The following is a 25078-nucleotide window of genomic DNA, read 5'->3' on the forward strand; positions in this document are numbered from 1 at the left end:
GGAGGTGTACTTAGAAAACTAAGCAGAAGTGCCTGTCTAATTCTCTGCTATGCATTGTAGCATCACTATTACATACGTTTTAAAAATAAATGGAGAATTTGGCTTTTCCCAGATACTCTGAAAATAATTAAAGGGATATGCAGAGTAAACTGTGTCACTGTGTTGGAATATATTCTAGTATTTCAGAAAGGCAGTTAAAATGAGAGAAAGAGAGCAAGAAACTCCCAGTGGGCCTTAATACTAAGGATTTCACACTGATTCAAAGACGAACTCACCATTAATAGCCATATTATTAAGACATCACATTTAACTCACTTATCACAAGAAGCAAATTAAGAGCAAATGAATACAATCCTAGCTCCTAAGCTTCAACTCGGTATTCACAAGCCCTGATTCTCTGTACATTGTGCCAAACCGAATATGTGTACAGTAACTTATATTATTTTTTTTAACCTGTAGCCCCTTTGGGGGGCTTCCTAAAGGCTGAGGGCGGGGGGGTGTCTGCAAAGGTTCCCCCTCCCCCGCTGGCCTCTTAATTCACTGTCGCAGCCCATCTTGAGCTGATTTACAGGCTTCTTTGGGCCTGCAAAGATCAGCGTTGTGGCCATTTTGGAGACTGCCACGCATGCTCAAATGGCCTCTGCAAGTCCTGGCAAGGCCAAGGGCCTCGCAGGGACCATTTGAGCATATGTGGTGGCCATTTTTTTAAATAATATTTTTTTAAAAAAAGGTCGACCAAAACAAAATGGTTGCTGCACATGGTCAAATGGCCTCTGCACATGGCCTAGGGCCTCGCAGGGACCATTTGAGCATGTGTGGTGGCCATTTTGTTTTCAGTGGCCTTTTTTTTTTTTTAATCATTTTAAAAAATGGTGCCCCCCTTCAAGTGGTGCCCGGGGCACGTGCCCTGCCTGCCCCACCCTAGATACGCCCCTGACTGGCATACTTGTATCATTAGCTTTGTTTTTCTATTTCCATTAGCTTTCCCATTCTGAGTGATGAGTTCCAGTACTATCCACACTATCCAAAAGAATCTCGTGCAATATAATAATCTGTTTTATGAGTTATCTGTAAGTTATCAAGATGACTTAACAAAATGGGACCCTTCTGTAATATTTAAGCAGTCTTTCACAGTAAGGACAACACCCCATCTAAATGTCTAGACTCGGTTTGTTTGGGACAAACTGTTTTGGTTAAAAGGTAGGACACATGCAATTGTTCCAGTGTGAAATTGGCACTATAAACTTCTCTAGCAGGCATCTCTATAGTGTATGCTTCCTACCTGAAGTCACTGGCTGACTTAATTAATGCTGTACAACGAACCAAGATGCACATGGGCAAGGTGGTCATGCAGCTGAGCAGATGCTCCAAGATGTGCAATCTCTTGTGGTCTTGGTCTGCTTGTGCAAGCAATGCACTTGGATAGTGGATGACTTTAAATAATTCCCTGCCATATACAATATAATTCCCTATTATATACAAGATGGCTTTGCATAATTCCCTGCCATACATATGGATGAGGAAGAGGTTTCATAGAAGACATGCCAGAAATTGATTGTGGAAGCACACCCTATTGCACGGATACTGCACTAGTCTGGAGCACAAACGCCTGACTTAGCAGAACAAGCTAGTGCAACATCCTTGCACTAGTGCGGCATTAGTCTGAATGCCAGCCAGCATCTCCAAGTAGGTCTATATTGCACTTCTCAATTAAACAATTGTATTAACTTCTTTGCCAACTACTGAGCATTTGTTAGCATCTCCTTAGCCCAACTATAAAATGTGTTTATCTGTTCCAAATGACTAGAAGAGCCAAGGAAGTGATTAACAAAACATTTCATGACAAATGATGAGAGACATCAGGCTGAATGTCAAGTAACAGCAGACTGAATTATTATATACAAGATACTGGCACTGTTAAATGAGCAAAGAGGCACCTTTTTAAAGTGGTGATCCTCTTTATTTAGCAGGGGGAGAGCAACTGGCCCTACCCATCCCCAGCACAGCATCCCTCTAGTGATTGTTGCTGGTGTCTACCTCATGTTTCTTTTTTAAAAGATTGTGAGCCCTTTGGTGACAGGGAACCATTATATTTAATTTTATTTATTTATTTATATCTGTGTAAAGTGCTTTGGGAACTTGTGTTGAGAAGCGGTATAGAAATATTCACCGTATTCGTGCACGGAAACTGGATGTTAGTTTAACAGCCAGGACCAGTGTTCCCACCAAGGCATGCGCATGTGTGCGCGCACACAAGTTTTTAAGTGTCCGCTCAGTTAATTTTAGATCCTGCTCGGGTTTATTCAGGAAGGCCCCTTTCTGAATGCACATGCGCACACACTGCCTTGATACTGGTGCCCAGAACAAAACTCATTTTGCACACAGATGGGGTGGGGGTGGGACTTAGAGGGATGACTGGCCAGGACTCATAAGGATCAGCATCCAGAGTGAGTTAGCCACTGAGACTTAGTCATGACTGACATGATGCACAATGCTAGAGGGACTGGAAGACTTCGCATGTATTAGCTTAATGTAATCCTCGCAACAAGCCTGCCGGATGTGCAAGTATGATTATCCTCCTTTTGCAGCTGGAGAGCTGAGGCTGAGAGGGAGTGGCTGGCCTAAGGCACCTAATGCATTCCTGGCAGAGGGGAGATTTGAGCCAGGGAAACGCTGATTTGTAGCGCAGTCTCTCAACCACTACACCACATGAGCTCAAATTATCAAAGTAATTAGGCTTATGTTTAAACATTTTACTACCAAATCACAGTATTAGTTTATGCAGCACCTTTTGGTAGCCTCGAGACATTTTACATAATTAGTTTTTCATTACCATGGATATGTAGTAAGACAGAACCCTTTAAATCAGCTGCCTCCTTCCTGATTTATATAGTACCGTAAAGACATGTTAGTCAAATAAAGCAGTTTATGCAAAACCAAGTGTGCTTACCTACATTTACTTAGTTGGGAGTAAAAAGCAGACACTCAGTCCTAAACATCTTACTTAGAAGTAAGTCTTGTTGAAATCAATTTTCTTCCAATTTAGTCTTGCAAGTATTCTTCCATACACATTTACTATGACAATATTCTAAAGACTTGGCACAAGAATGGCACCCACAATATTCTAGATCAGGATGCAACGGAATCAAAGGTTTGTACCTCCAGTTCACCACAATGCCCAGCACACCGTTGACAAAATAGCATTCAATAACGGTGGTTCCAACACTACTGCCTACTGATTTCTGACAGAACTCTTGCCAGCAAAGCCACAGATAGCTCTGAGAAGTCATTGTTTGGACAAATAATATTATTGATGATGGCAGGAATCCAAAGAAGGGACATGCATGAATGGGAGGAAACAGAATATGCAGCTGTAGAGCTTTGCATGCTGTTTTAGTTGCAGCAGTTCACACTGCTGAAGATAAGCCATTTAAAAAATCAGCAGAGGGAGCTGCTGTAGTGAAAAACAGTAAGTGGAACTCCATCTTTGGGTGTCCATTTCTCTCCCCCTGTGCAGAATAGTTTGGATCTCAGTCTGTTTCCTCCCCGCTCTAACTATAAGCATAGTTAGCATACATAATAAAACATTAACAAAGTGCTTAAAGAAATATATTATTTACTTTCAAAAGTTGCAGTCAAGTCAGTCATATATACAATAATGTCATGATTATAAACTGTGTTTTTCTACTGTGTTTATTTTTTCAAGATTGACTGACCAAATCTAGAATGTCGTAGAATTTCATACAGGATGATCTCATTTGCATACATGGAAATGTTCATTTTCTGCATATTCTTGGCTTTCATCAGTACATATATATTCTTTACCTTTGGTTTCTATTTTCTGCTAAATTGTTGTTGCATGTGCTACCACCACTTTTCAAAGAAAATGTTCTTTGGGGCCACCCCAAGGTTTCCTAGCAGCTTGGAGACGGATTCTATCATTGGAGGTGGACCACAGATGTACCATAAAGTATCCTTGGAGATACATTTTTCAAGATCTTTTGCAGATATTCTTCCTTCTATCAAAAAAAGGAGAGAGAGTAAGACAAGTAAAACTTATAATGAAGCGAGTTAGGAAAAAACAAGGGGAAATAAACTAATGTTTCAATAGCTATTCCTTTCAGCTATTAGAGGCAACTTGAAAGGAGTTCAGGTTTATGAGATCTATTATTTTAGCCAAAGGCCAATTAATATTAACAGTGCCATGTTTTGTTTTTAAAAGAATTCTGTAGTATACCAAAAAGAGATCAAAACTACCTGCCCATGGCAGAACAGAAAGTGAAACAAGATCATATCTACCTTAAAGCTAGTGACTGCCAAGGAGAATAAAAAAAGATTGTAGACAAAAACAATGGCTGGAAAAGAGAAACAGAATTCTAATTGGGAATTAGCTGTGATGAAAACATTGGACAGTAGCCATACCAAATCATTCCTGAGTATTCCTACTGAAATTAAGTAGTCCTACGGAGTACCTCCTGAGTGACTCTGTCTGGATGCTGCTCACTGATTCTAACAGAGAAGCTGCCCAATATACTTGAAAGGGGATCCTTTTCTCACGTATGATCTCATCAACCTTAACCTGCCCTGATCTCATCGTTTCTTGTTAATACTTTACATTTCAAGCTATTTATATGAAAAACTTGGATACATTCAGTTATATGCCTTAAACCTAATACTGAATCTGTAACTCACAATGCAATGACTGCTTTTTGATGACATTTCTACTCATCACAACAGTACCCACCCTTGATGTAAGGCTGAAGTTTCTCACAGCTCTGCGAATTCTGCTGGGTAACATGGAAACTGCACGCAATCTTTCCAGGAAATGCATTTGTCAGCCCAAGGATTTGTTTCTGGAATGCGAAGGATATTTGGTCATGCCACAGCTAAATAAATCAAAGCAGATGCAATCTGCCCATCATCTTAACTCCACTAGAAAAATTTGTAGAATATTCAAATACTAAACAGAATATTTTAAATCGAGGTCCCTCTATTTACAAAAAGGATAATGTTAAAAACCAAACAGTTTATAAGACTTCTCTATCTACATTCAAACATGCTTTCATGTTTGCAAATCAGCTTGAGGGGACAGTAACTCAACACATGCTCAGGTGACTGCAAAGGGGAGAACCATGGGAAGGAAAAAGGAAGTCTAGTTGCCAGGTCAAGTCTAAAGCTGGAAAACCTATATACCTTTAGATTTCCTGACACAACAGGAACATAAAAAGCTGATGTCAGCAGCCTGTGGGCATGCCAACTCAGCAATGGGGCACTTGCATGATGCTAGCGTGACCAGACAGCATCTCCTCCATCTTGGAAACCTTGGCTTTTCCACCGTGAGTGAACCTGAGCAGAGCCAATGCTCAGACATGCATTTGGTGCAAGCCTGGAAGCAACCTCCATTAGGATCAAACAGAAAATTATGCACACTAAAATGCCGTGAGCAGCTCAGAGAGGTGAAGAACCCAGAGGAAGTCTTGAATTCTTAATGAAGCCAAATTCTGGACAAAGCAAATGGGGGGGTCTTAGGCACAAAACCATCCCTGAGCAACTACACCCCACAATGCAATCAAAGCAAGTCCCAGGAAAGTTAATTAGAATTGGCAAACTAGAGTCCTTTTGACTGGGGAACCATCTGAATAATGACCGCTGAGCCATACATTTCCTCCAGATCCAGCACTAGAAGATACTTAATTATATATTTTATTCCTCAGATTTCCCCACCTTTGCAACCATGCTGTGATCTGATCTGGCCCTCAAACTTCTGCTTCAGATACCTGCTGGCAGGGAGGTCCAAAGCAGTGAGTATGTCCACTTCTGTTAAGGGAGGAGCAAGCAATAAACACTGAGGCTAGCAACCTCCATAAGTACTGGCTCTCACTCTACCCCCCCTCCTCTTGTCTTGTACAGTGGTGTATTGTGCCTGCTTCCAGTTCAAATGTTTTCTCAATCATTCTCTCACGTCTCAGAACTTACAAAGATAATCATAAACAAGCCCTGGTAGAAAACAAGTGATTGATATATCCGCGTTTCATTTAACCTACCCTAAACAGAAGCTCATGGCTGTTTTTTGCACTGTAGAAAAGATTTGCTGTTCCCACCGTGTACCCAATCCCTTTATTTTCTTGAGTTTTATGAAGGTCAGCGACGTGAAGCAGTATAGAAAACAAAGGGTTGATTCCTACTCCACCTGCAATGAGCACCAGGTTTACAGGTATGTCTGATGGTTGAGGATCAAAGAAAAAGTTGCCTCCCACTCGCAAAGCCACCTCTGAGTCAAGAGCACACTAAAATAGAGGGGGAGAGGGAAAAAGATTCAGAGCTTAATGAGCAATCAAATAGGACAAGTATGCAAGAGCCCTGTGTTCTAAGACAAACATGGACTGAAAAAAAAAAATCAGATGGTCCTTGGTAGCTGCTACATATCTGACTGGGGTAGAGAAAGTTAAACTGGGCTCATACACATATTCTTCAAAGTTAAGTATGTTATTTGGCAGATTGCTCCATGTGATAAGATGCAGCCACATTCTTCCGCTGGTTCATGATCCAGGCTTGAAATAAAGGAAATGTGATGTTCAGAAGAACATGGGAAAGTTCAGGTCAGAGATTCTAAGATCCCTGGGACTGAGTAACCATATCTTTAGAGCAGCCCTCCCAGAAGGAATGTTAAATAGAGGGAAGGAATGATACAGCAGCTGTAATGGATTTTCAAGATAAGCTATCACTACTCTCCAAAAATACGCCATCTGAATTCATTTCAGTATTTGTCTTTCATGGACAGACTGATCTATGCAGCTATATGGTAACTCATGGCATTACCAATCACAGAGATGCAGGAGTGCTTCTGAGACAGAAAGTGCACCCATTCCCTTCCAGGGAAATGCTGGGGAAAATCTGGACTGATTTAGCTTGGGTTGCCCATTGAAAGGGGCTGCCCACTCTAAATGAGCACTATGTGGAATGATCCCATTGAAGAGAGTTTTAAAAAGACCTATTACAATAGATAGATAGATAGATAGATAGATAGATAGATAGATAGATAGATAGATAGGACAACTTACATGTTTTGTTTTTAAGACTGCATTCAAGAGACTCAGAATATGGAGTCTCCATATTCTGGAGAGGTCTTGTGGCAGCAAGTATGACTTGTCCCCATAGCTAAGCAGGGTCTGCCCTGGTTGCATATGAATGGGAGACTTGATGTGTGAGCACTGCAAGATATTCCCCTCAGGGGATGAAGCCGCTCTGGGAAGAGCAGAAGGTTTCAAGTTCCCTCCCTGACTTCTCCAAGATAGGGCTGAGAGAGATTCCTGCCTGCAACCTTGGAGAAGCCGCTGCCAGTCTGTGAAGACAATACTGAGCTAGATAGACCAATGGTCTGACTCAGTATATGGCAGTTTCCTATGTTCCTAATATGTATATTATGTATGTCAACTATAAATTGAAAATATGTTGTTTAAAAAAATTAATGTTATTAAAATGATAATTTAAATGGAGGAAGGCCAAAAGGAAATTACCGTATTTTTCGGACCATAAGATGCACTCCCCCCCAAAAAAGGGGGGGAATGAGGGTGCGTCTTATGGTCCGAATGCTGTGCCGAACGCCCGCCCGCCTGGATTAAGGGCCGAATCACCCACCCGCCCGGATTAGGGGCCGAATCGGACCAAGCTACTGCCGCTGTGGCTGCCGTGGCCGACCCCCTGCCCGCCCTCCCAGCTGCCCGAGTCCTCACCACCTTCTTCGGCCCGCGTCAGTCGGGCCGACCAGGGACCCGCAATTGGAGAAGGAGAGTGGAGCTCGCAAACAGAGCTCCTCTCTCTGCAAAGCCTCGGCCCGAACTGGCGCTTTGGGCACAAAGGACGCCTGGGAGTTCCGAAGAGCGTCGGAACTCCCAGGCGTCCTTTGCGCCCAAAGCGCCAGTTCGGGCCGAGGCTTTGCAGAGAGAGGAGCTCTGTTTGCGCGCTCCTCTCTCCTTCTCCAGTTGCGGGTCCCTGGTCGGCCCGACTGACGCGGGCCGAAGAAGGTGGTGAGGACTCGGGCAGCTGGGAGGGAGGGCGGGTGGGCGGTCGGCGGCGGCAGTAGCTTGGGCCGATTCGGCCCCTAATCCGGGCGGGCGGCGGGGGCGGCCACGGCGGCAGTAGCTTGGGCCGATTCGGCCCCTAATCCAGGGGGATTATTTTTGGTTCAGAATATTTTTTTTTCTTGTTCTAAAAACTGGGTGCGTCTTATGGTCAGGTGCGTCTTATGGTCCGAAAAATACGGTAATTCTGGCACATTTAAGCAATCCACCCAAATAAGAAAGCCTGGATCAAAAACCAGAATAATCAGGTGGGATCTAATAGAGCCCTAGCACAAAAAGAATGAACTTCTGCTCATCCATAACATAGGTCCTCGATTTCTGCTGATTCCCCCACTCAGCATCAATCTTGCTCTGATGCCGTTCTGAAGGGCCCCAAGCCTCAGGTGTGGCTTTTCAGAAGAGCATCAGGGGCAGGGGGTTACAATTTCTATATAAACCACTTTGAGAACTTTGGTTGAGGAAAGGTATATAAAATATTCGTGGTAGTAGGGTTGCTTTTTTAGAGTGAAACCATGCTACTCCGTGCAGATGCTCTTGCTTGGTGGCCAGGAGTGGTGTGGGAGTGGGACTCTTTGGGAATGAGGGGACAGGGCAGACAGATGGTGGTAGAAAGATGGGGTGGTGGGAGGCATGGCAGGCCGGTTGGTTGGTTGGCTGAGTTTATGGAGCTGCAGGATGGCGAGGACCTTCAACACCATCTCCACCTAGGAGATCAGAGAATGGGGAGGGGATGGGTGTGGGGGAGAGAAGCCCTAACAGAGGATTTCCTTGGCTAGCCCCTCCCACTTTTCTCTCTGTATCAACTGAGCGGTGGGCGCCTCTTTCCATCTCTCTCCCCCACCCCCATCCCAAAGTAGACCAGTGACGACTGGGTTCGGCATTGCTGTTTCCCAAATCGTCTTTCATAGCCCCCTCTCCTTGTTGCTGTGGGGTGATTCTTCTGTCCTCTTGACAGAGATGGACTTTTCAGGGCCTGGCTGAGACTGTGTTGGTACAGAGTAGTTATCCGAGAGCAAGTTTTGTATACAGTACATGTTTGTAAAACAAAGCCTTTATTTTGTACAGTTTGTGCACTTCTCTGCCTGTCTCTTAGAAGCAAATATTACATGAAAACTGATGCAGTAAGTGACTTCTTAGACATGTAGTTAATATTTCTTGAAAGTTAAATTTACTTGATATATTTATGCAGGTCTTGATAGGTACAATTCAGCTTTTTAACTATGAAAGCTCTCATGCAACAAAATGCTTTTTCTGTTTTGTCAGTTTAAGAGATGGCCTTCCCATCCTAGTGGCTATCCTGACCCTGTTTCCAGTATGTTCTGGGTAAAAACTATTGTAATGTTGTCTTTCACAAAAACAAAGCACTAATGGTTTTCTTGGAGGATGCTTCCTGCCTCTAAACATTAAATAAAGGAGGTTAGGGTATTCAGTTTTATCTTCTGTAAAAGGCAAATAAACTGCCTTCAGAGAGCTTCTGAAGATTTTAAGTGTAACAATGAAAGGAAGAAAGTCTTCAGGAATTCTGGATCTGTTTTCAGCAGGAAGGGAAAAGGTATCTGAGCACAGGCAGATTGTATGCCATTGTGAGCCTGGCAACAGATTGGGATGGTAATGTGGGTGAGGTGAGCAGAAGAGATAAGCTGAAGGCTGAAGACTCTGTATCCTATTCTGGAGCATATATGAGTGAGAGTGGGAAGAGTACCTCTGAGCATGCACAGAGTGTATTCCATGCTGTCCTACTCTCTGCCCCCCAGCCCCAAAGACATGTGTATAGGATGGTACAAAGGTGTGTTAAATAAATCCAAATTATCTGAATGAATTTATGGTATGGACATTCTGAGCAGCGGAGTACATGATTTTCTCTGCTCTCCCCTGCTTCTGTCAGTGCTCTTTGCCTTCCAAAAATATGTCCCTGAGGGCTGCATGACTGTCATGGACATATTTTTTAGAAAGCAAAGAGCACTTACAGAAGCAAGGGAGAGCAGTAAAAATCCCTCCCTGCCCCACCCCACATACATGCTATGCTGCTTGGGAAGACTGAATGAATAAAAGCAGCCTCTTTGTTTGGAGACAGAGCTCTGCAACATCCCCAGATTACTCTTCTGAATGTCAGCCACTGTTTCTAAAATTATTCTATACTGTTAAAAGGAATGGATTTGCAGTATCTTTAGCAGTTTGCACATGTTTGTATTACAGATATATATGACGACTCTAAAAACTACAAGTTGATGTAACACAGATATAAAAAACAACCATAGTGATAATCAGTAGTTGCAGAGCACAATTCATCCTGATGTCACAACATGCTCTCCTTAGAACAGGCTAATGCTTTTAACTGCTTTCAGTGCAGGGACACTATGGATTTAATTAAAAAATTTAAGGCAGGAAAGGGAAGGGAAGCTCCTAGGAGGTGCCTCAGAGGCAGATAATTATGAGGTTAGGTTTTGAGAAGTCCCTAATGAACAACAGGGAATCAATAGCAAATCTCCACAAGCATTCATATTAGCATGTGTGGTCCAGCAACAGTGGTTCTATACTTTTCCAGAAGGCCTTTCAAAGTGAGTTATTTTATTGAAATTCCAATGGTGCATGAAACTAACCTATTTAACAACAGTAGGGGCACTTTTTATAGTCACATGGTAGCGGATGGATTAGGAGCAACTTGGGGATTCTTTCTGCTCAAGTGGTCAGGCCGCATTGATTTTACACTGAACTGCTAGCCAACAAATATAATGTCCATGAGAGGAGCATATTTCTCTTGACTTCAATTGCACATAAGTGGGCGAAGTGAAAATGCTCTTCTGAGGGGTCCATGTAAAGCCCCCTAAGTGTGCTTCCAGACCACTGCAGCATTTTTTATGTGAGTCCTGCTACCCATATTCAAGTTAAGAGTAAAGCAAACATTCTGGGATCTGTCACTGTTTGTTCATCACTATCTAGTACTTCTATAAAAAAAATCTTTTCTTCAGTTATAGCACATGGGCCAGCTGAGGGGATCGGTATGATCTGAGGGGACAAATGCTCATTGTGATTTTTGACAAGGGCGACACCCCTAGAGATGAAGAACAGGCGATAGCATGGCAATGTTTTCAGTGTGTTATCACGCTTTTATTGTCCTGACCAGTGGGCCTGCAGCAGCCACATTTGCAAGGTGTTTTAAAAGGTTTTAGAAGTTTTAAACACACAAAACTACTATACAATCTTATAAATCTTGTCAGAAGAATGGACATGGAAATTGGCAGGAATGTACTACAAAGATTACTCCATGGAGAGAGCACAACCATTTGTTCATTATTACGCCAACCCTAACCCTTTGCTCTATGCAAAAATGACTGCAATTTTACCCCAATGGTTTGTGGGTAAGGATAAAGAAGGAATGATGACACACAAAAAGCTGCAAATGCCACAATGCTATCACCTGTTTTCCTTCTCTATGGGAGTAGACATTGCCAAAAGTTACTATGAGCATTCGCCCCCCAAGATGGTACCAATGGTCAAAATTTATGGACCTGCCTTGTGGAGAGATACAAGCTTCCTCATGGCCAGTCTGGTCAGAAGACTAGCGCAGTCCTTCCTCCTGGCCACTGTCCCATGCTTCTTTCTTTATTGTCATTGGCCGACATTCTCCTCAGCATTCCAAGAGCTCCGCTCTCACAGGGAGTCAGGAGACTAGCTGCGCTGAAGGGCTTGCTGCACAGCCCAACGTGCAGGGAAGGGGAAGTAATTTTCTCTCCTTTCTCCTCCCTGCAAAAGTTCTTCTCACTTTCACAAAATGGGCTGTGTGACCCACTCAGAGCAGGACAAGCTTAGTCTTTAAGAAAAAACAAAAGATTAAAAAGGCAGAGTCTACTATTCCAGGAGAAGTAAAGGAGAGCTGGTCTTGTGATAGCAAGCATGACTTCTTCCCATAGCTAAGCAGGGTCTGCCCTGATTGCATCTGAATGGAAGACTTGATGTGTGAGCACTGCAAGAGATTCCCCTCAGGGGATGTAGCCACTCTGGGAAGAGCAGAAGGTTTCAAGTTCCCTCCCTGGCTTCTCCAAGATAGGGCTGAGAGAGATTCCTGCCTGCAACCTTGGAGAAGCCGCTGCCAGTCTGTGAAGACAATACTGAGCTAGATAGACCAATGGTCTGACTCAGTATATGGCAGCTTCCTATGTTCCTATGTTCCTTTGTATAGGAACCAGACTAAGATAGTTCCCAGAACAGTGATATAGAAAACCAAAATTAAATTAGCATGATTGCTGGTCCAGACACAATTGAAGTATCATGTACCTGAGTGTGGACCCAGTGAGCAGGAAGGTGTGCTGTACGCTTTATTGCTAATTCCAATACTCCTTCTTGTTCCAACAGACCAGGACTTGAACATATTGAGAATCCACCAACTACAGCAACTCCAGGTATAAAGAAGTCTACCCTGAAAGAAAACAGATTTTTAAAGTGTTCAAGTAAGTATCTTCTAAGACAACATTCATTTTCATTTATAGTCTACAGCAGGGCTGCTCAACTTTGGCCCTCCTGCAGATGTTGGCCTACAGTTCCCATAATCCCTGGCTATTGGTCACAGTGACTGAGGATTATGGGAGTTGTAGTTAAAAAACTGCTGGGGGGCCTAAGTTAAGCAGGCCTGGTCTACAGTAACTTGAATTCCCATTTGATAGATTTACAAATTGGTTTTGTTTCCTTTGACTTAGTTTTGAATATACCCTCCAAACTGCTTCTTAGAGCCTTGCCAAGGAAGGATGTTATTTGATTGCACTGACCACTGATTGTGGTAAGAATAATATATTGTATAAGTATAGAATGTACAGCAGATATTCAGCACCTGGGAGTGATAAAACTCTTCCATGCAGATCACAATCTCAAGGTTAGAATTCTCGCCTCTCCTGAGACAACAATGGAACAGATTGTGTCTGCCAGTTCCTGTATTATTTCCAGACTGGCATCAATACTTATTAGACCAGCACAACCATTGTAAATTCTGCAGCTAAGCTTATTTTCTAGCTGTACATTTTAGAATGGCTTGTGTTCTAGTTAACTTGGAATGGCTTGTATTCTCATTAACCCCCGCTAACTTGGCAAAGAGGCACCTTTTAACGTGGTGATTCTCTTTATTTAGTAGGGGGAGAGTAACTGGCCCTGTCCACCCCCAGCACAGTACCTCCAGTGACTGTTGCTGGTGTCTATCTTGTGTTTCTTTTCGATTGTGAGCCCTTTGGGGACTGGGAGCCATCTTATTTATTTATTTATTTCTCTGTGTAAACCGCCCTGAGCCATTTTTGGAAGGGCGGTATAGAAATTGAATTAATAATTATACGGTTTAGATAGTTTCCTTAAAGATCTGTGGGCCACTCCTGCCTCAGGCAAGCAGATCATCATGTTCCCATTGAAGACGTGGCTAATGGGATCTGCTGTGACTTTCCATCACCTGTGAGGTGGGCGGGGAGTAGCCCCTGCCTTCAACCTCCTACACTCACACTCCAAAAAACTGAACCACCAACAGTATTAGAGGGCAAGAAAATACAATGCTGTTTCAAGTCCTTATATATTTATTTAGATTTTCTTATATACCACTTCCTCCAAAGACCCTAGGCAGTGAACAACAACAACAACAACAACTATTATTATTATTAACATTAACAACAACAACAACAACGGGCAAATGCCTGTTGAAACATGTGGGTCTTAAGAAAGGCCTTTTAAGCAGCCAGGGAAGGGGCTGAATGAATGGCGGGGGGGCAGAGGATTAAATAACTATCTCACTTTTAGTCCATGAGAGACCCTCAGAGCAAAGGTGTGTACACAGAAAACAGAGTGCAACATGAAATTGGATTTGTTTTACCCCATGAAATACAATTTTGCACACGTGGGAATTCATTCAGCAACGGATTTATGTGCAAGTCAACTTCCACATGCTGACTGCCCTTTTTGGATCATGACAGTGATAAGCTGGTTTTAAAAAATTGATTCTTCACTTATTCCTTAATATTACTAGCAGTCTGTTTAGTTTAATTTCAGGGAGCAAGGGGGAGCTTTAAACAATTTTTCTACATATTTGGGTCCACAACAATTTATTTATTTAAAACATGTGTCCCTTGCCATACCCTGCAAGGGTCTATTTTCATTTTCGGTCCAAAACTGCTGTAAAATGACAGTTCATCCCAGGCTGCATTACAGCACCCTCTAGTGGCAAAATATTTTGCATGTTAAGATGTTTTAGTACAGTACTACACACTGTAAAACTACCAGTATGACTGCATGGTTTGGTAGGGAATAATGTGCCCGGCATTTATTCCCCAATCTGTCTTTGTGCAATCCCACAATCTGTGATTGTGGACCAGTTTAGACATCACATGGGGTCAGGATTCAATCCTGATTTCATGCAGTGTGCCCTAGCCTCCAGCACATGTACTGCCCATTCACAAGAGAGGGGAGAACTTAGTCTACTCCCAATCCTGGCTTAGAACAAGCCAAGATCTGTCATGAGGTGAATCGGGTGATCCTGGCTTATCCTAGTGATACAATCACAGACCCTGGTTTAATTGCAAGTTTACTTTAGCCAAAACCAAGATTGCCTGGTTCACACTTCATGATAGAGCCTGACTTGTTCTAAGCCACGACCAGAAGTAGAATCCTTCCTCTCCTTGCACACAAAGGAGAGGGCAGAGCACATGTGACCAAGCCTAGGAGACATCGCATGAAACCAGGATTCAATCCCACCTCCATGTGACATCTGAATTGGGCCTCTCTTTCTACTTGGTGCCTCATTTGCATTTTGTGCAAAAGCTAGTACCTTATTATGAAACTATAATCGCTGAAAGCATCTGTCTGGACAAATGTTCTGGGATGTTACTCGTCCAAAAAATTATTCCACACATACCTTCCTCATTTCAAGAGTGATTTATTTATTTATTCAATTTCTATATCGCCCTTCCAAAAATGGCTCAGGGTGGTTTACACAGAGAAGTAATAAATAAATAAGATGAATCCGCCCCCAAAAGGGCTTACAAACTAAAAAGAAACAGCAGCAACAATCACTGGAGGTACTGTGCTGGGGGTGGAGAGAGCCAGTTACTCTCCCTCTGCTAAATAAAAGAGAACCACCACGTTAAAAGGTGCCTCTTTAACAGGTTGTGCAAATATAACCATGCATTGTGGATACTTCACCAACTTCTTGCAGGCAAGAATCAGAGAATGTTTCTGATCTTGCACAACACGAGTTAGTTCATAAACCTAGCTCAAGGTATTTCTTCTTCCTAGGAAGTTACCTTTGTGTATATATGCATGACTGTGAGAATTCATCATTATGCATAAACACACACCCCCAGAAGCATGTATATCACATGAATATTGTGTAAAACAAATAACCAACTGAAATAAAGGGAAACATAAAGCCCATCGTGGACAACAACAACAAAACCCCAACAGCCCTAAACTACAATCAGATCATATCCAAGAGTTTTTTGAACCAGGAGGAACACAGGAAGCTGCCATATACCGAGTCAGACAATTGGTCCTTCTAGCTCAGTATTGTCTACACAGACTGGCAGCATCATCTCCAAGGTTGCGGGCAGCAGTCACTCTCAGCCCTATCTTGGAGATGCCAGGGAAGGAACTTGGAACTTTCTCTTCCCAGAGTGCCCCATTCCCTAAGGGGAAAATCTTACAGTGCTCACATGTGGTCTCCCATTCAAATGTAATCAGGGTGGACCCTGCTTAGCAAAGGGTGCAATTCATGCTTGCCGAGCCACCTAATGGCGCAGTGGGAAATGGCTTGACTAGCAAGCCAGAGGTTGCCGGTTCGAATCCCTGCTGGTCTGTTTCCCAAACTATGGGAAACACTTATATCAGGCAGCAGCGATATTGGAAGATGCTGAAAGGCATCATCTCACACTGCACGGGAGGAGGCAATGGTCAACCCCTCCTGTATTCTACCAAAGACAACCACAGGGCTCTGTGGTTGCCACGTGTTGCCATGGACTCGACGGCACATTTTATCTTTACTTTGCCACAAGACCAGGAGAATCAAGCATGCCCTAGGAGTTTAGAATGACCACATACTTCACTACAAAATATCTACATGCTTAAATATCTGCAAATACAGATTATAGTGCTAGCCACACACAAAAATCTATGAAGATTAAAACCTCAAGCTGAAAAAGTGAAACCCACTTTGTTTTACAGTACAGAATCACTTATCACAGCTTTGAACCATGAAGCAACCTTGCAATTTGCAAGGGAGAAGCAGAGCCTATTTAAATGTGATGATGACCTCACAGAGACCATCTACGCATATCAATGCTCCAAGCTGCCAGAATCATGTTTAGAAACTCTTAGCATCAACTCCACCATGGTGAGTAGAGGCAGCAGAATCCACTTATACCTAGAACTGCACTGCAATATAGCTAACTTTAGAATACCAAGCTGAAGCTATTTCCCTCATATCTAAAAGGATGCCTTTAGAGAGCATTCAGAACACTCTTAATTACAGGTATCAGCAACTGCTTATAATATATTCCCCACACAAAAAGCTATAGATATAATTACATTCATATAAGTTATATTTATATGCATTTATTCATAATTAAGCATAACAAATGTGCTATATAGAACAGACTATCAACAAAAGATGAACAGAAACCTGATTTGGTAGTGGCAGAGGAGGAGATCAGTTAGGACATAAGAACATCCCTGCTGGATCGGGCCCAAGGCCCATCTAGTCCAGCATCCTGTTTCACACGGTGGCCCACCAGATGCCACTGGAAGCCTACAGGAATTGAGGGCATGCCCTCTCTCCTGCTGTTACTCCCCTGCAACTGGTACTCAGAGGAATCCTGCCTTTGAGGCTGGAAGTGGCCCTCCAACTAGTAGCCGTTGATAGACCTCTCCTCCATGAAGTTATTCAAGCCCCTCTTAAAGCCATCCAGGTTGTTGGCTGTCACCACATCTTGTGGCAGAGAATTCGACAAGTTGATTATGCGTTGTGTGAAAAAGTACTTCCGTTTGTTGGTCCTACATTTCCTGGCAATCAATTTCATGGGATGACCCCTGGTTCTAGTGTTATGTGAGAGGGAGAAGAATTTCTCTCTATCCACTTTCTCCACTCCATGCATGATTGTATAGACCTCTATCATCTCTCACTGCAGTCATCTTTTTTCTAAACTAAAAAGCCCCTGGTGTTGTTGCCTTCCTCATAAGGAAGGTGCTCTAGTTCCATGTAATGTATTCTGAAACTTCTCCAGACACACCAATAAAAATATTTTTCTTTCAATTTTGTCCACATGCATGACGTGACTGCAGGGTATAGGTTTTTTCCTGCCTCACAGTGCCTGGCGCACACCCTTAAGAACAGACTCTGTATACAGAAGCCTCTTTCTGTGTGGACTGCTGCAGGGCAAACAGATGCAATACATAGTTCATAAAGTCAGTAACAAAGCCCATTTATGTGAATGGAGTTAAGACTCTTCCCTTATTTGCATGAGCCATAACTTGAGTATTACCCAAATACAGAGGTTAAAATATATATTTCAATTCTATACTGTGTGTCAGGTTGATTCCGACAAAATACAAGAGCAGATGGAGAATGAAGAGAACCTCTTGTCTAAATTTTAATACATATATATTTGCTTGGATATGAAAGCAAATTGAGTTTAGTAAGAATTGCTCCTACACGTGCAGCCTTCATCTGGTGCCTCAGCAGAGGCCTTGGACATTAGGAAGATTTGCCCACCATATACTTGATTATGAATTCCATACAGGACATAGTTGAAAGATGACCCACAGACCATGTTTGAAAGCCAATGCATTGTGGTACAAGAATCGGGTGTAGTGGTTAGAATGTTGGACTAGGACTTTCAAGCCCCTATTCAGCCACTGAGCAATCTTGGGCCAGTCATTCCCGTTCAGACTAACCTATCTAGCAGGATTTTTGTAAGAATTTTAAAAATGGCAGGGAGAGAACCAGATACACTGCCTTGAGCTCCTTGCAGGAAAGGCAAGATAAACATGTCATTAATATTTACTATTTATCAACATGTAACCTCAGCATAGATTATACGTCTTTAATCTGAAAGGACAAAAAGGCAGAAAATGAAAATCAGCAGGAGAAATGAAGCCACTTCTCTAAACAGGCAAGTGAGTGGGCAAGAAGGAAAAAAGAAAAATATTTGTTCTGCAACACTACTGCTTAAGAGAGACTCAAAACGTGCAATAACCTCACAGATACTACTATGAAGATCCTGCCATGCTGCATCTGTGATAGCAGAAATCCCATAATTGGGTATAACTTGAACAAAATCAAGTAGACCTGGAGAGGGAGGTGACCTTTATTTTGTGCAAATAAAAAATAAATAAAAAATTGTGCATGTTTGCATTAGGAAGGTGAACCTTGCCACTTCACTGAAAAAGTGGGGCTATTAACCTTTTCTCTCATGGCCTGGTTCTTAGTACTACTCATTAGAACACAATCACACTTACAAGCTGCACTGGTAGAAAGTTAGCATGCCAAACAGAATTAGAATACTTTAAAAAGAAGATAATGAAAAGTGTAATTATAATTAAAGAATCCAGTTTTCAGTATGATAATTACTAAAACATTTTTGAAGGGTAAATGTTTTTCCAAGAACCAGCAAGCACAAATTTAGTATGCATCTGTGCACATGTGCAAAGACTGCTGCAAATTGCTCCACAAACATGAATTATTGCAATCAACATCTTGTTTTAAATGTAAAAAGACTGCACAATTAACACTGAACTGGGAACTTGTGCTATTAACATCCTAACATATAAACTTGGGTTCCTGTAAAACCTGTTTGCCAGATGGGCCAACAATAGAAAGAAAAGGAAAAGAAAGACAGAAAAAAAGCTTTCTGAACTGACAGGCCCAGATTTCAATTCATCCTACAAAATGGCACCTGAATTTTGAGAAAAATCTTACAGATCCTAAAAACATCACTCAGTATGCTCAAAGCAACAGATTGCAACATGTATTATTCTAGGTGCCTAGCAACAATGGAGTGGGGGTGGGAACAAATAACTCTGGGCCAATGATGCTCGGGAGCGGGGGCTGCTGTCACAGTCCCCATCCCCCCACCCCACCGACATTGATTTGGAAGGGTTTAAGGTTGGCTCTGCTAGTGATTCTGTTGACACTCTGGTGCAAACATGGAATAAGGAACTCAGTAGAGCAGTAGACACAATCACTTCTAAGTGTCCTCTCTGAATTGCTTTGAAGACAGCCCCGTGGTATTCAGATGAACTACGGGAGCTGAAGTGGCAAGGTGGAAGACTAGAGCACAAGTGGAGGAAGACTCGGCGCGAGTCTGATAAAGTACAACACAGAGCATATTTGAAGACAGATGCTCTGGCAGGGCGAGCGGCAAAGAAGCAGTTCTTTGCTGTAGGCATTGCTTCCGCAAACTCATGTCCAGCTGAGTTGTCTAGGGTTGTGAGGGGACCAGTATGTACCCCTTCCCCTTGAATTTAAACTTGGAACCATCGGTTACTCACTGTGACATTTTCAACTACTTTTTTGTGGATAAAATTTCTCACATTCAGGCCGAGCTGTATTCCACAGTTACTGCAGAGTCTACTGTAGAGGTGTCCAGCAACTCCTCCTATGGGATTAGATTGGATCACTTTCAGTTTGTGACTCCTGAGGAAGTGGACAAACTGCTTCAAACTGTGTGCCCTACAACCTGTTCTCTTGGCCCTTGCCCAACTTGGCTTCTCTCATCTGATAATTATATTATCAGAGAGGGTCTGGTAAATATTATAAATGTTTCTCTGAGGGAGAGCAGGATGCCTCCTTGTCTTAAGGAGGCTATTATTATACCACTTTTGAAGAAAACTACATTGGATCCCTTGGGGTTAGCTAATTACAGACCTGTTTCTAACCTTCCATGGTTTGGCAAAGTGATTGAGCACATGATGGCCTCTCAGCTCCAAGCAATTTTGGATGATGCAGATTATCTAGACCCATTTCAAACTGGCTTTTGTGTGGCCTATGGGGTTGAGACTGCCTTGGTCAGCCTGATGGTGATCTCCAACTGGCTAGCGACAGAGGGAGTGTGACTTTGCTGATCCTTCTGGATCTCTCTGTGGCTTTTGATACCATCGACCATGGTATCCTTCTGGACCGCCTGAAGGAGATGGGATTGGGAGGCACTGTTTTACAGTAGTTCTGCTCCTGTCTCTCTGGTAGATTCCAGATGGTGTCGCTTGGAGACTGTTGCTCTGCAAAGCGAGAACTGAAGTATTGAGTTCCACAAGGTTCCATATTATCTCCATTGCTCTTTAATATCTACATGAAACCACTGGGAGAGATCACCAGTAGGTTTGGTGCTGAGTGTTATCAATATGCTGATGACACCCAGATTTACTTCTTCATGCCGACCTCATCAGAAAATGGCATGTCTTCCCTAAATGCCTGCTTGGAGATGGTAATGGGCTGGATGAGGGATAACAAACTGATAATTTGTTTTATATTGTTTTTATTGTGTTAATGCGTGATTTTTAATATTAAAATTTGTACATCGCCTACAGATTTACATATCAGGCCGTATAAAAATATGATAATTAATTAACTAAATTGACCACTGCTTCCCCCTGTAGCTCTTGTGGCCTCCACTGCTCAGCCACTGCCTGTGCCGCCGGCTTGATCCCCTTTGCTGGGCCATGACACACTCTAATAACATCACTGCACCACAACAAGTGGTGAGTGACCAGTGGGGACCATCTCAAATTTCATCCCATGGACACCAACAATGTCACTATGCTACTGTATTATTGAACAACAACAAAGCTATTGGGTGAACCCAAGAAATTGTGACTGGAAGGACAATAACCATAAATTGTTCTGTAAAGAGTTTGCAATCCTACGACACACAAGTTCTACAGCAGTTCCCATACTTCCATTTGCACAAGATGTTGTGTAAGCTCTAGTGGGGGGGGGGAAACATATTTGGATTTTGTTGCATTTCTCATGCACACAGTGTTAAGTATGCAGCACGAAAGAGCACTACAATAAAGGAAAGATTCTTCTACATATAGCAGTGCAGCTTTGAATCCATATAGAAATTTCAGGCATGTCTAAAATAGCTGACTGTTTTTTTCTTGAATGGCAGACCCTGCCATATCACCAATTGCTCAGTTTCAAAAGAGGTTTGCCATGCAGCATGAGAGCACCAAACTAGTCACATGATTTAGTGGAACCAAGAGGTCAATTTGACTTTTTGTAGCACACTTGGAGATAGTAAATAAAATAATTTGTATCGGTCACAAAAAGCACTATGCAAACAGCTTACCAGGAAATTTATATGTAGAGTGTTTTTAAGGAATTCTTTTGTATAGCCTTCTCAGGAAGAACAGAGCACCCTAGCAACAAGTGAGGGTAGTTAAATAAATAAATAAATAAATAAAAGTTTTATTCTGTTTGTTTAACAGGGTCATGTCTGGCATAGAGATCAAATTTAGACAAATTCCCAAATCACTTTTATGACTTGTTTCAGACAAAGCTAACTAGAGAAAAGTCTTCATGCCACTGTGAATATCATTAAAATGTAGTCCTTAAATTTATTTGTACACATTTATCATTCTCTTAGATTCGCAATCATAAGTTCCCCCACTGTTTTATAAATCCAAGGCAAAGAACCTTACCATTGTCCTGCCTTAAAAGTAAATTCTTTATCTGTGACCGCTAAACGGAGTCTTTTAACTGTTTCAGATTCATCCGTGATTCCACATACTTTTGCTTTAGAAATCATCTAAAAGACAAAAAGTATATATAATTCTTCTTTTCAGGAAAGAAACTAAAAAGAGAAAGTATCTCACACATAGAAACCTCCTTTCAAGGTGAGAAAACCAATTTTGGATTGGAACAAATAGGATTCTCAGCCAGTCTGTTCTACTACTACTACTAAAGAGATGACAGATTTCAAGTTATTTTATTCCTGAGCTTTAGCACTGTGTGTTGCTAATATGGTTGCAACCTCAGAAAAACTACCAACCCCATCACACCCGCATTACTCACAGAACCAAGAAGAAAAGTTAAAGGGGAAAAAATCCCTCTTAAACCAAAGCTCTAAAAGGCAACTCCCTATGTGTTGCATGTGTGCTTCCTTCAGAGAGTAGAGGAAGCAATGTAGTCTGTCCCCTGCCACCAACCAGTTACAGAGAAAGGCAGAGAAGGTGAAGAAGGCAATGAGAGTTGAACTCTCAGAACTCTGAGCTCCCAACAGCACCTACATTCAGAGGTTCCTTGCTCTTGTGGCAGAACGCCCTCTGACAATTCTCAACAGAGGGCATATATTGCTCCATCATGTCTGTTGGACCCGATATGACTCATAGCCTTACTGCCAACCCATGCTAATGGGTGTGAGAGCAGGCAGTACCATTTGTACCTCTCAATATCCATCCAGACCTCCCTAAAAGTTACTTCCACTCCAAAGTATAGGTGGGGAGGAGGGGAAACAAGGCTTTATTGAGTATTACAGGAAACTTCTGCATGAGAATTATGGCCACTATCTGTATTGTGGATAAACAAACCTGGATTTTGTTTCATGCAACATTCTTGGCTATATCATGTTCATGTGCAGTAGCCCCAAATTATAATGCGTCAGACACACAATATAACCTAAACACAAAAGACTTGAATCCCTATAGTGAGGCGAGGAGCCATTTTATGACTCTTAAAAAATCTGGTGATTTTCAGCAACCTTTTTGCTTGTGGGGGGCATCCTTCGACTCCTGAGCAATAGTGAAGTACAGTAGGGCACTTTATTTGGCCCATTTTGTTGTTTCGGGGGTGATTTGGGGAAGTGCAGGAACCTAACCCTTCAGTTTACATGGATTTTAATGCCCCTATTCGCAGATTCGCTATCTACCCCCCCCCCCGCCATGGAACGGAACCTCCATGAATAACGGGGTTCTCCAGTACACACACAACACACTATTATATGGCGGGGGGGTGATGTTGCTGATCCCTGCTAACTTGGCAAAGAGGCACCTTTGAACGTGGTGATTCTCTTTATTTAGCAGGGAGAGAGTAACTGGCCCTATTCACCTCCAGCACAGTACCTCCAGTGACTGTTGCTGGTGTCTATCTTATTTTTCTTTTTAGATTGTGAGCCTTTTGGGGACAGAGAGCCATCTTATTTATTTATTATTGCTCCATGTAAACCATTTCTGGAAGGGCAGTATAGAAATCGAATAAATAATAATAATATTAATGTAATTAGGCTTTTTTGGTTTTTTGCATTTTCTTTTCCAGATTGTTTTGATTTGTTTTTATCACAAATTCCTTGGGAACTGTTATTTTATTTATTTACTTATTTAAACTTGCTATGGCTGAAAGGCAGTCTACAAATATCGTAAATGAATAAAACAGTATTCACAGAGTGCAAAACTGCTGATTAAATACAGTTCAGAATATTCAAATTATCGTTTTATTATTAATATTCGCTCTCTCTACACCTATCTAGATATGGTTAGAACAGAATTTGTCAATTTCTTTCCTAAGGAGACCAATGGCGGGATTTTCTCTTGGTTTGCTAACTGAGAAGATGCTGTTCCTTTTTGTGCTTCTAATCAGAGAGTTGTTTTAAAATCATTTTTAATTTATATACTCTTTGGGGGGTCCTTGGCTGCTAATAAATTTTAAAATACGAGCAAACAAAACAAATAGAATTCCCAGTCTACTCTACCCTCTATTTAAAAATTATTTTAAGCCTCTTTTTATGCATTTCCCCGACTTTCACAGCCTGCACCTTGCCAATCCACTCACAATTTGTGTGCCCCAAACTACCATTTGAATTTATTTTAATATATTGAAAAGTCAGTGTACGTATGTGTACACATACACACACCAACTACAGTTACAACTGTGTCATTTCCCATCCAGAAGGACTGGCATCCAACAAATGAAATTTTAACCAGCTACATTTTAATTTAAAACATATGGCAGGAAATGAATTTCTCCATAAAAATATTTGAACATGTCTACTGTCCAGTAAAACAACAGGACACTTGCCAACTAAAAGCTAACATGACTTTTTTCGTAACTTTAATAAACAAAGTTAAACAAAAGGAACAGTCATGCTACTTAAATAGCCAAATGCCTTCATGGTATTTGTTACATGTTCTCCCTAATGCAGAGGCATGGGAAATGAGGACACATTCTAACTTACCCTCTTCACCATTAACCTATAACCTAATTTGTGGACAGAACATTACATTTTATTACTTTATCCTCCTCACAAATATATAGAAAAGACCGAACAGGTTTGATCTAGAACCATTTAAAAAGAAGCAGAAGTGCTGTGCCCCATTTATTTCCTTTCCTTTCTCAGGGACTACTGTTTTTTTTTTTAATAACATGTTTATTTATTTAGGACATTTATACTCTACCTTTTGAGAGCAATAATCCGCAAGGTGGCTTACAAAAGATAATTAAAAGCACAAAGAGCAGCATCAGTATATAAACATTTGAAAAGGCATAGCAACCAGATTTCAAAACACAACAGTGGGTAAAACATCAAAACCAGACAGAGAATTTAAAACATCAAAAGTCAGAGTACTTAATAACGTCAGCTATGGCCAAAAAGTCCTCTTTAAAATTAAAAAAAGGTGTGTGTGGGGTGTGTGTCTTCAGCTGTCCTTTAAACACTGAAGGGACTCAGCTTGTCTAATCTCCCAGAGGACAGCATTCCACAGACATAGTGCCACAACTAAAAATGTCCTGTCTCTGGTTTTTATTTATTATTATTAATTTATTTATTTAAAACACACTTCATATGGTTACCATCATATGAACCAAAGACACCGGTGGACCACAGAATAGGGATTGTGAGACAGATCTTAAGGCTTAGGCAGGTTTATATTGGTTTAAATCCTTCAGGTACCCCAGTCCCAAGCTCTACAGGGCTTTAAAAAGGTACCAGCACTTTGGCCTGGAAGTCAACTGGCAATCAGTAAAACTGTCACAGAATGGGTGTCACACT

At 41.9% G+C, this 25078-nt stretch overlaps 1 protein-coding gene across 5 annotated transcripts in view; it reads right to left on the minus strand.

The window, feature by feature from the left end:
• Positions 1-3599: 3599 nt before the first annotated feature.
• The window catches only part of OXNAD1 (oxidoreductase NAD binding domain containing 1), a 33986-nt gene continuing 12507 nt past the window's right edge, over positions 3600-25078 (minus strand). For 3 of the 5 annotated variants that reach the window (XM_053262170.1, XM_053262172.1, XM_053262171.1), the window contains 5 exons: positions 21738-21844; positions 12357-12498; positions 6045-6287; positions 4745-4853; positions 3600-4019 (listed from right to left, as the gene is read on the minus strand). In XM_053262170.1, the coding sequence (XP_053118145.1) occupies positions 3865-4019; positions 4745-4853; positions 6045-6287; positions 12357-12498; positions 21738-21844 (756 nt within the window). In that variant the 3' untranslated portion in view covers positions 3600-3864. Of the gene's footprint in view, positions 4020-4744; positions 4854-6044; positions 6288-12356; positions 12499-21737; positions 21845-24485; positions 24514-25078 lie in introns of all 5 variants that reach the window. The other 2 variants (XM_053262174.1, XM_053262173.1) reach the window with 2 other exon arrangements.

The sequence above is a fragment of the Hemicordylus capensis genome, chromosome 6 (genome assembly GCF_027244095.1).
Source record: "Hemicordylus capensis ecotype Gifberg chromosome 6, rHemCap1.1.pri, whole genome shotgun sequence".
Lineage (NCBI taxonomy): Eukaryota > Metazoa > Chordata > Lepidosauria > Squamata > Cordylidae > Hemicordylus > Hemicordylus capensis.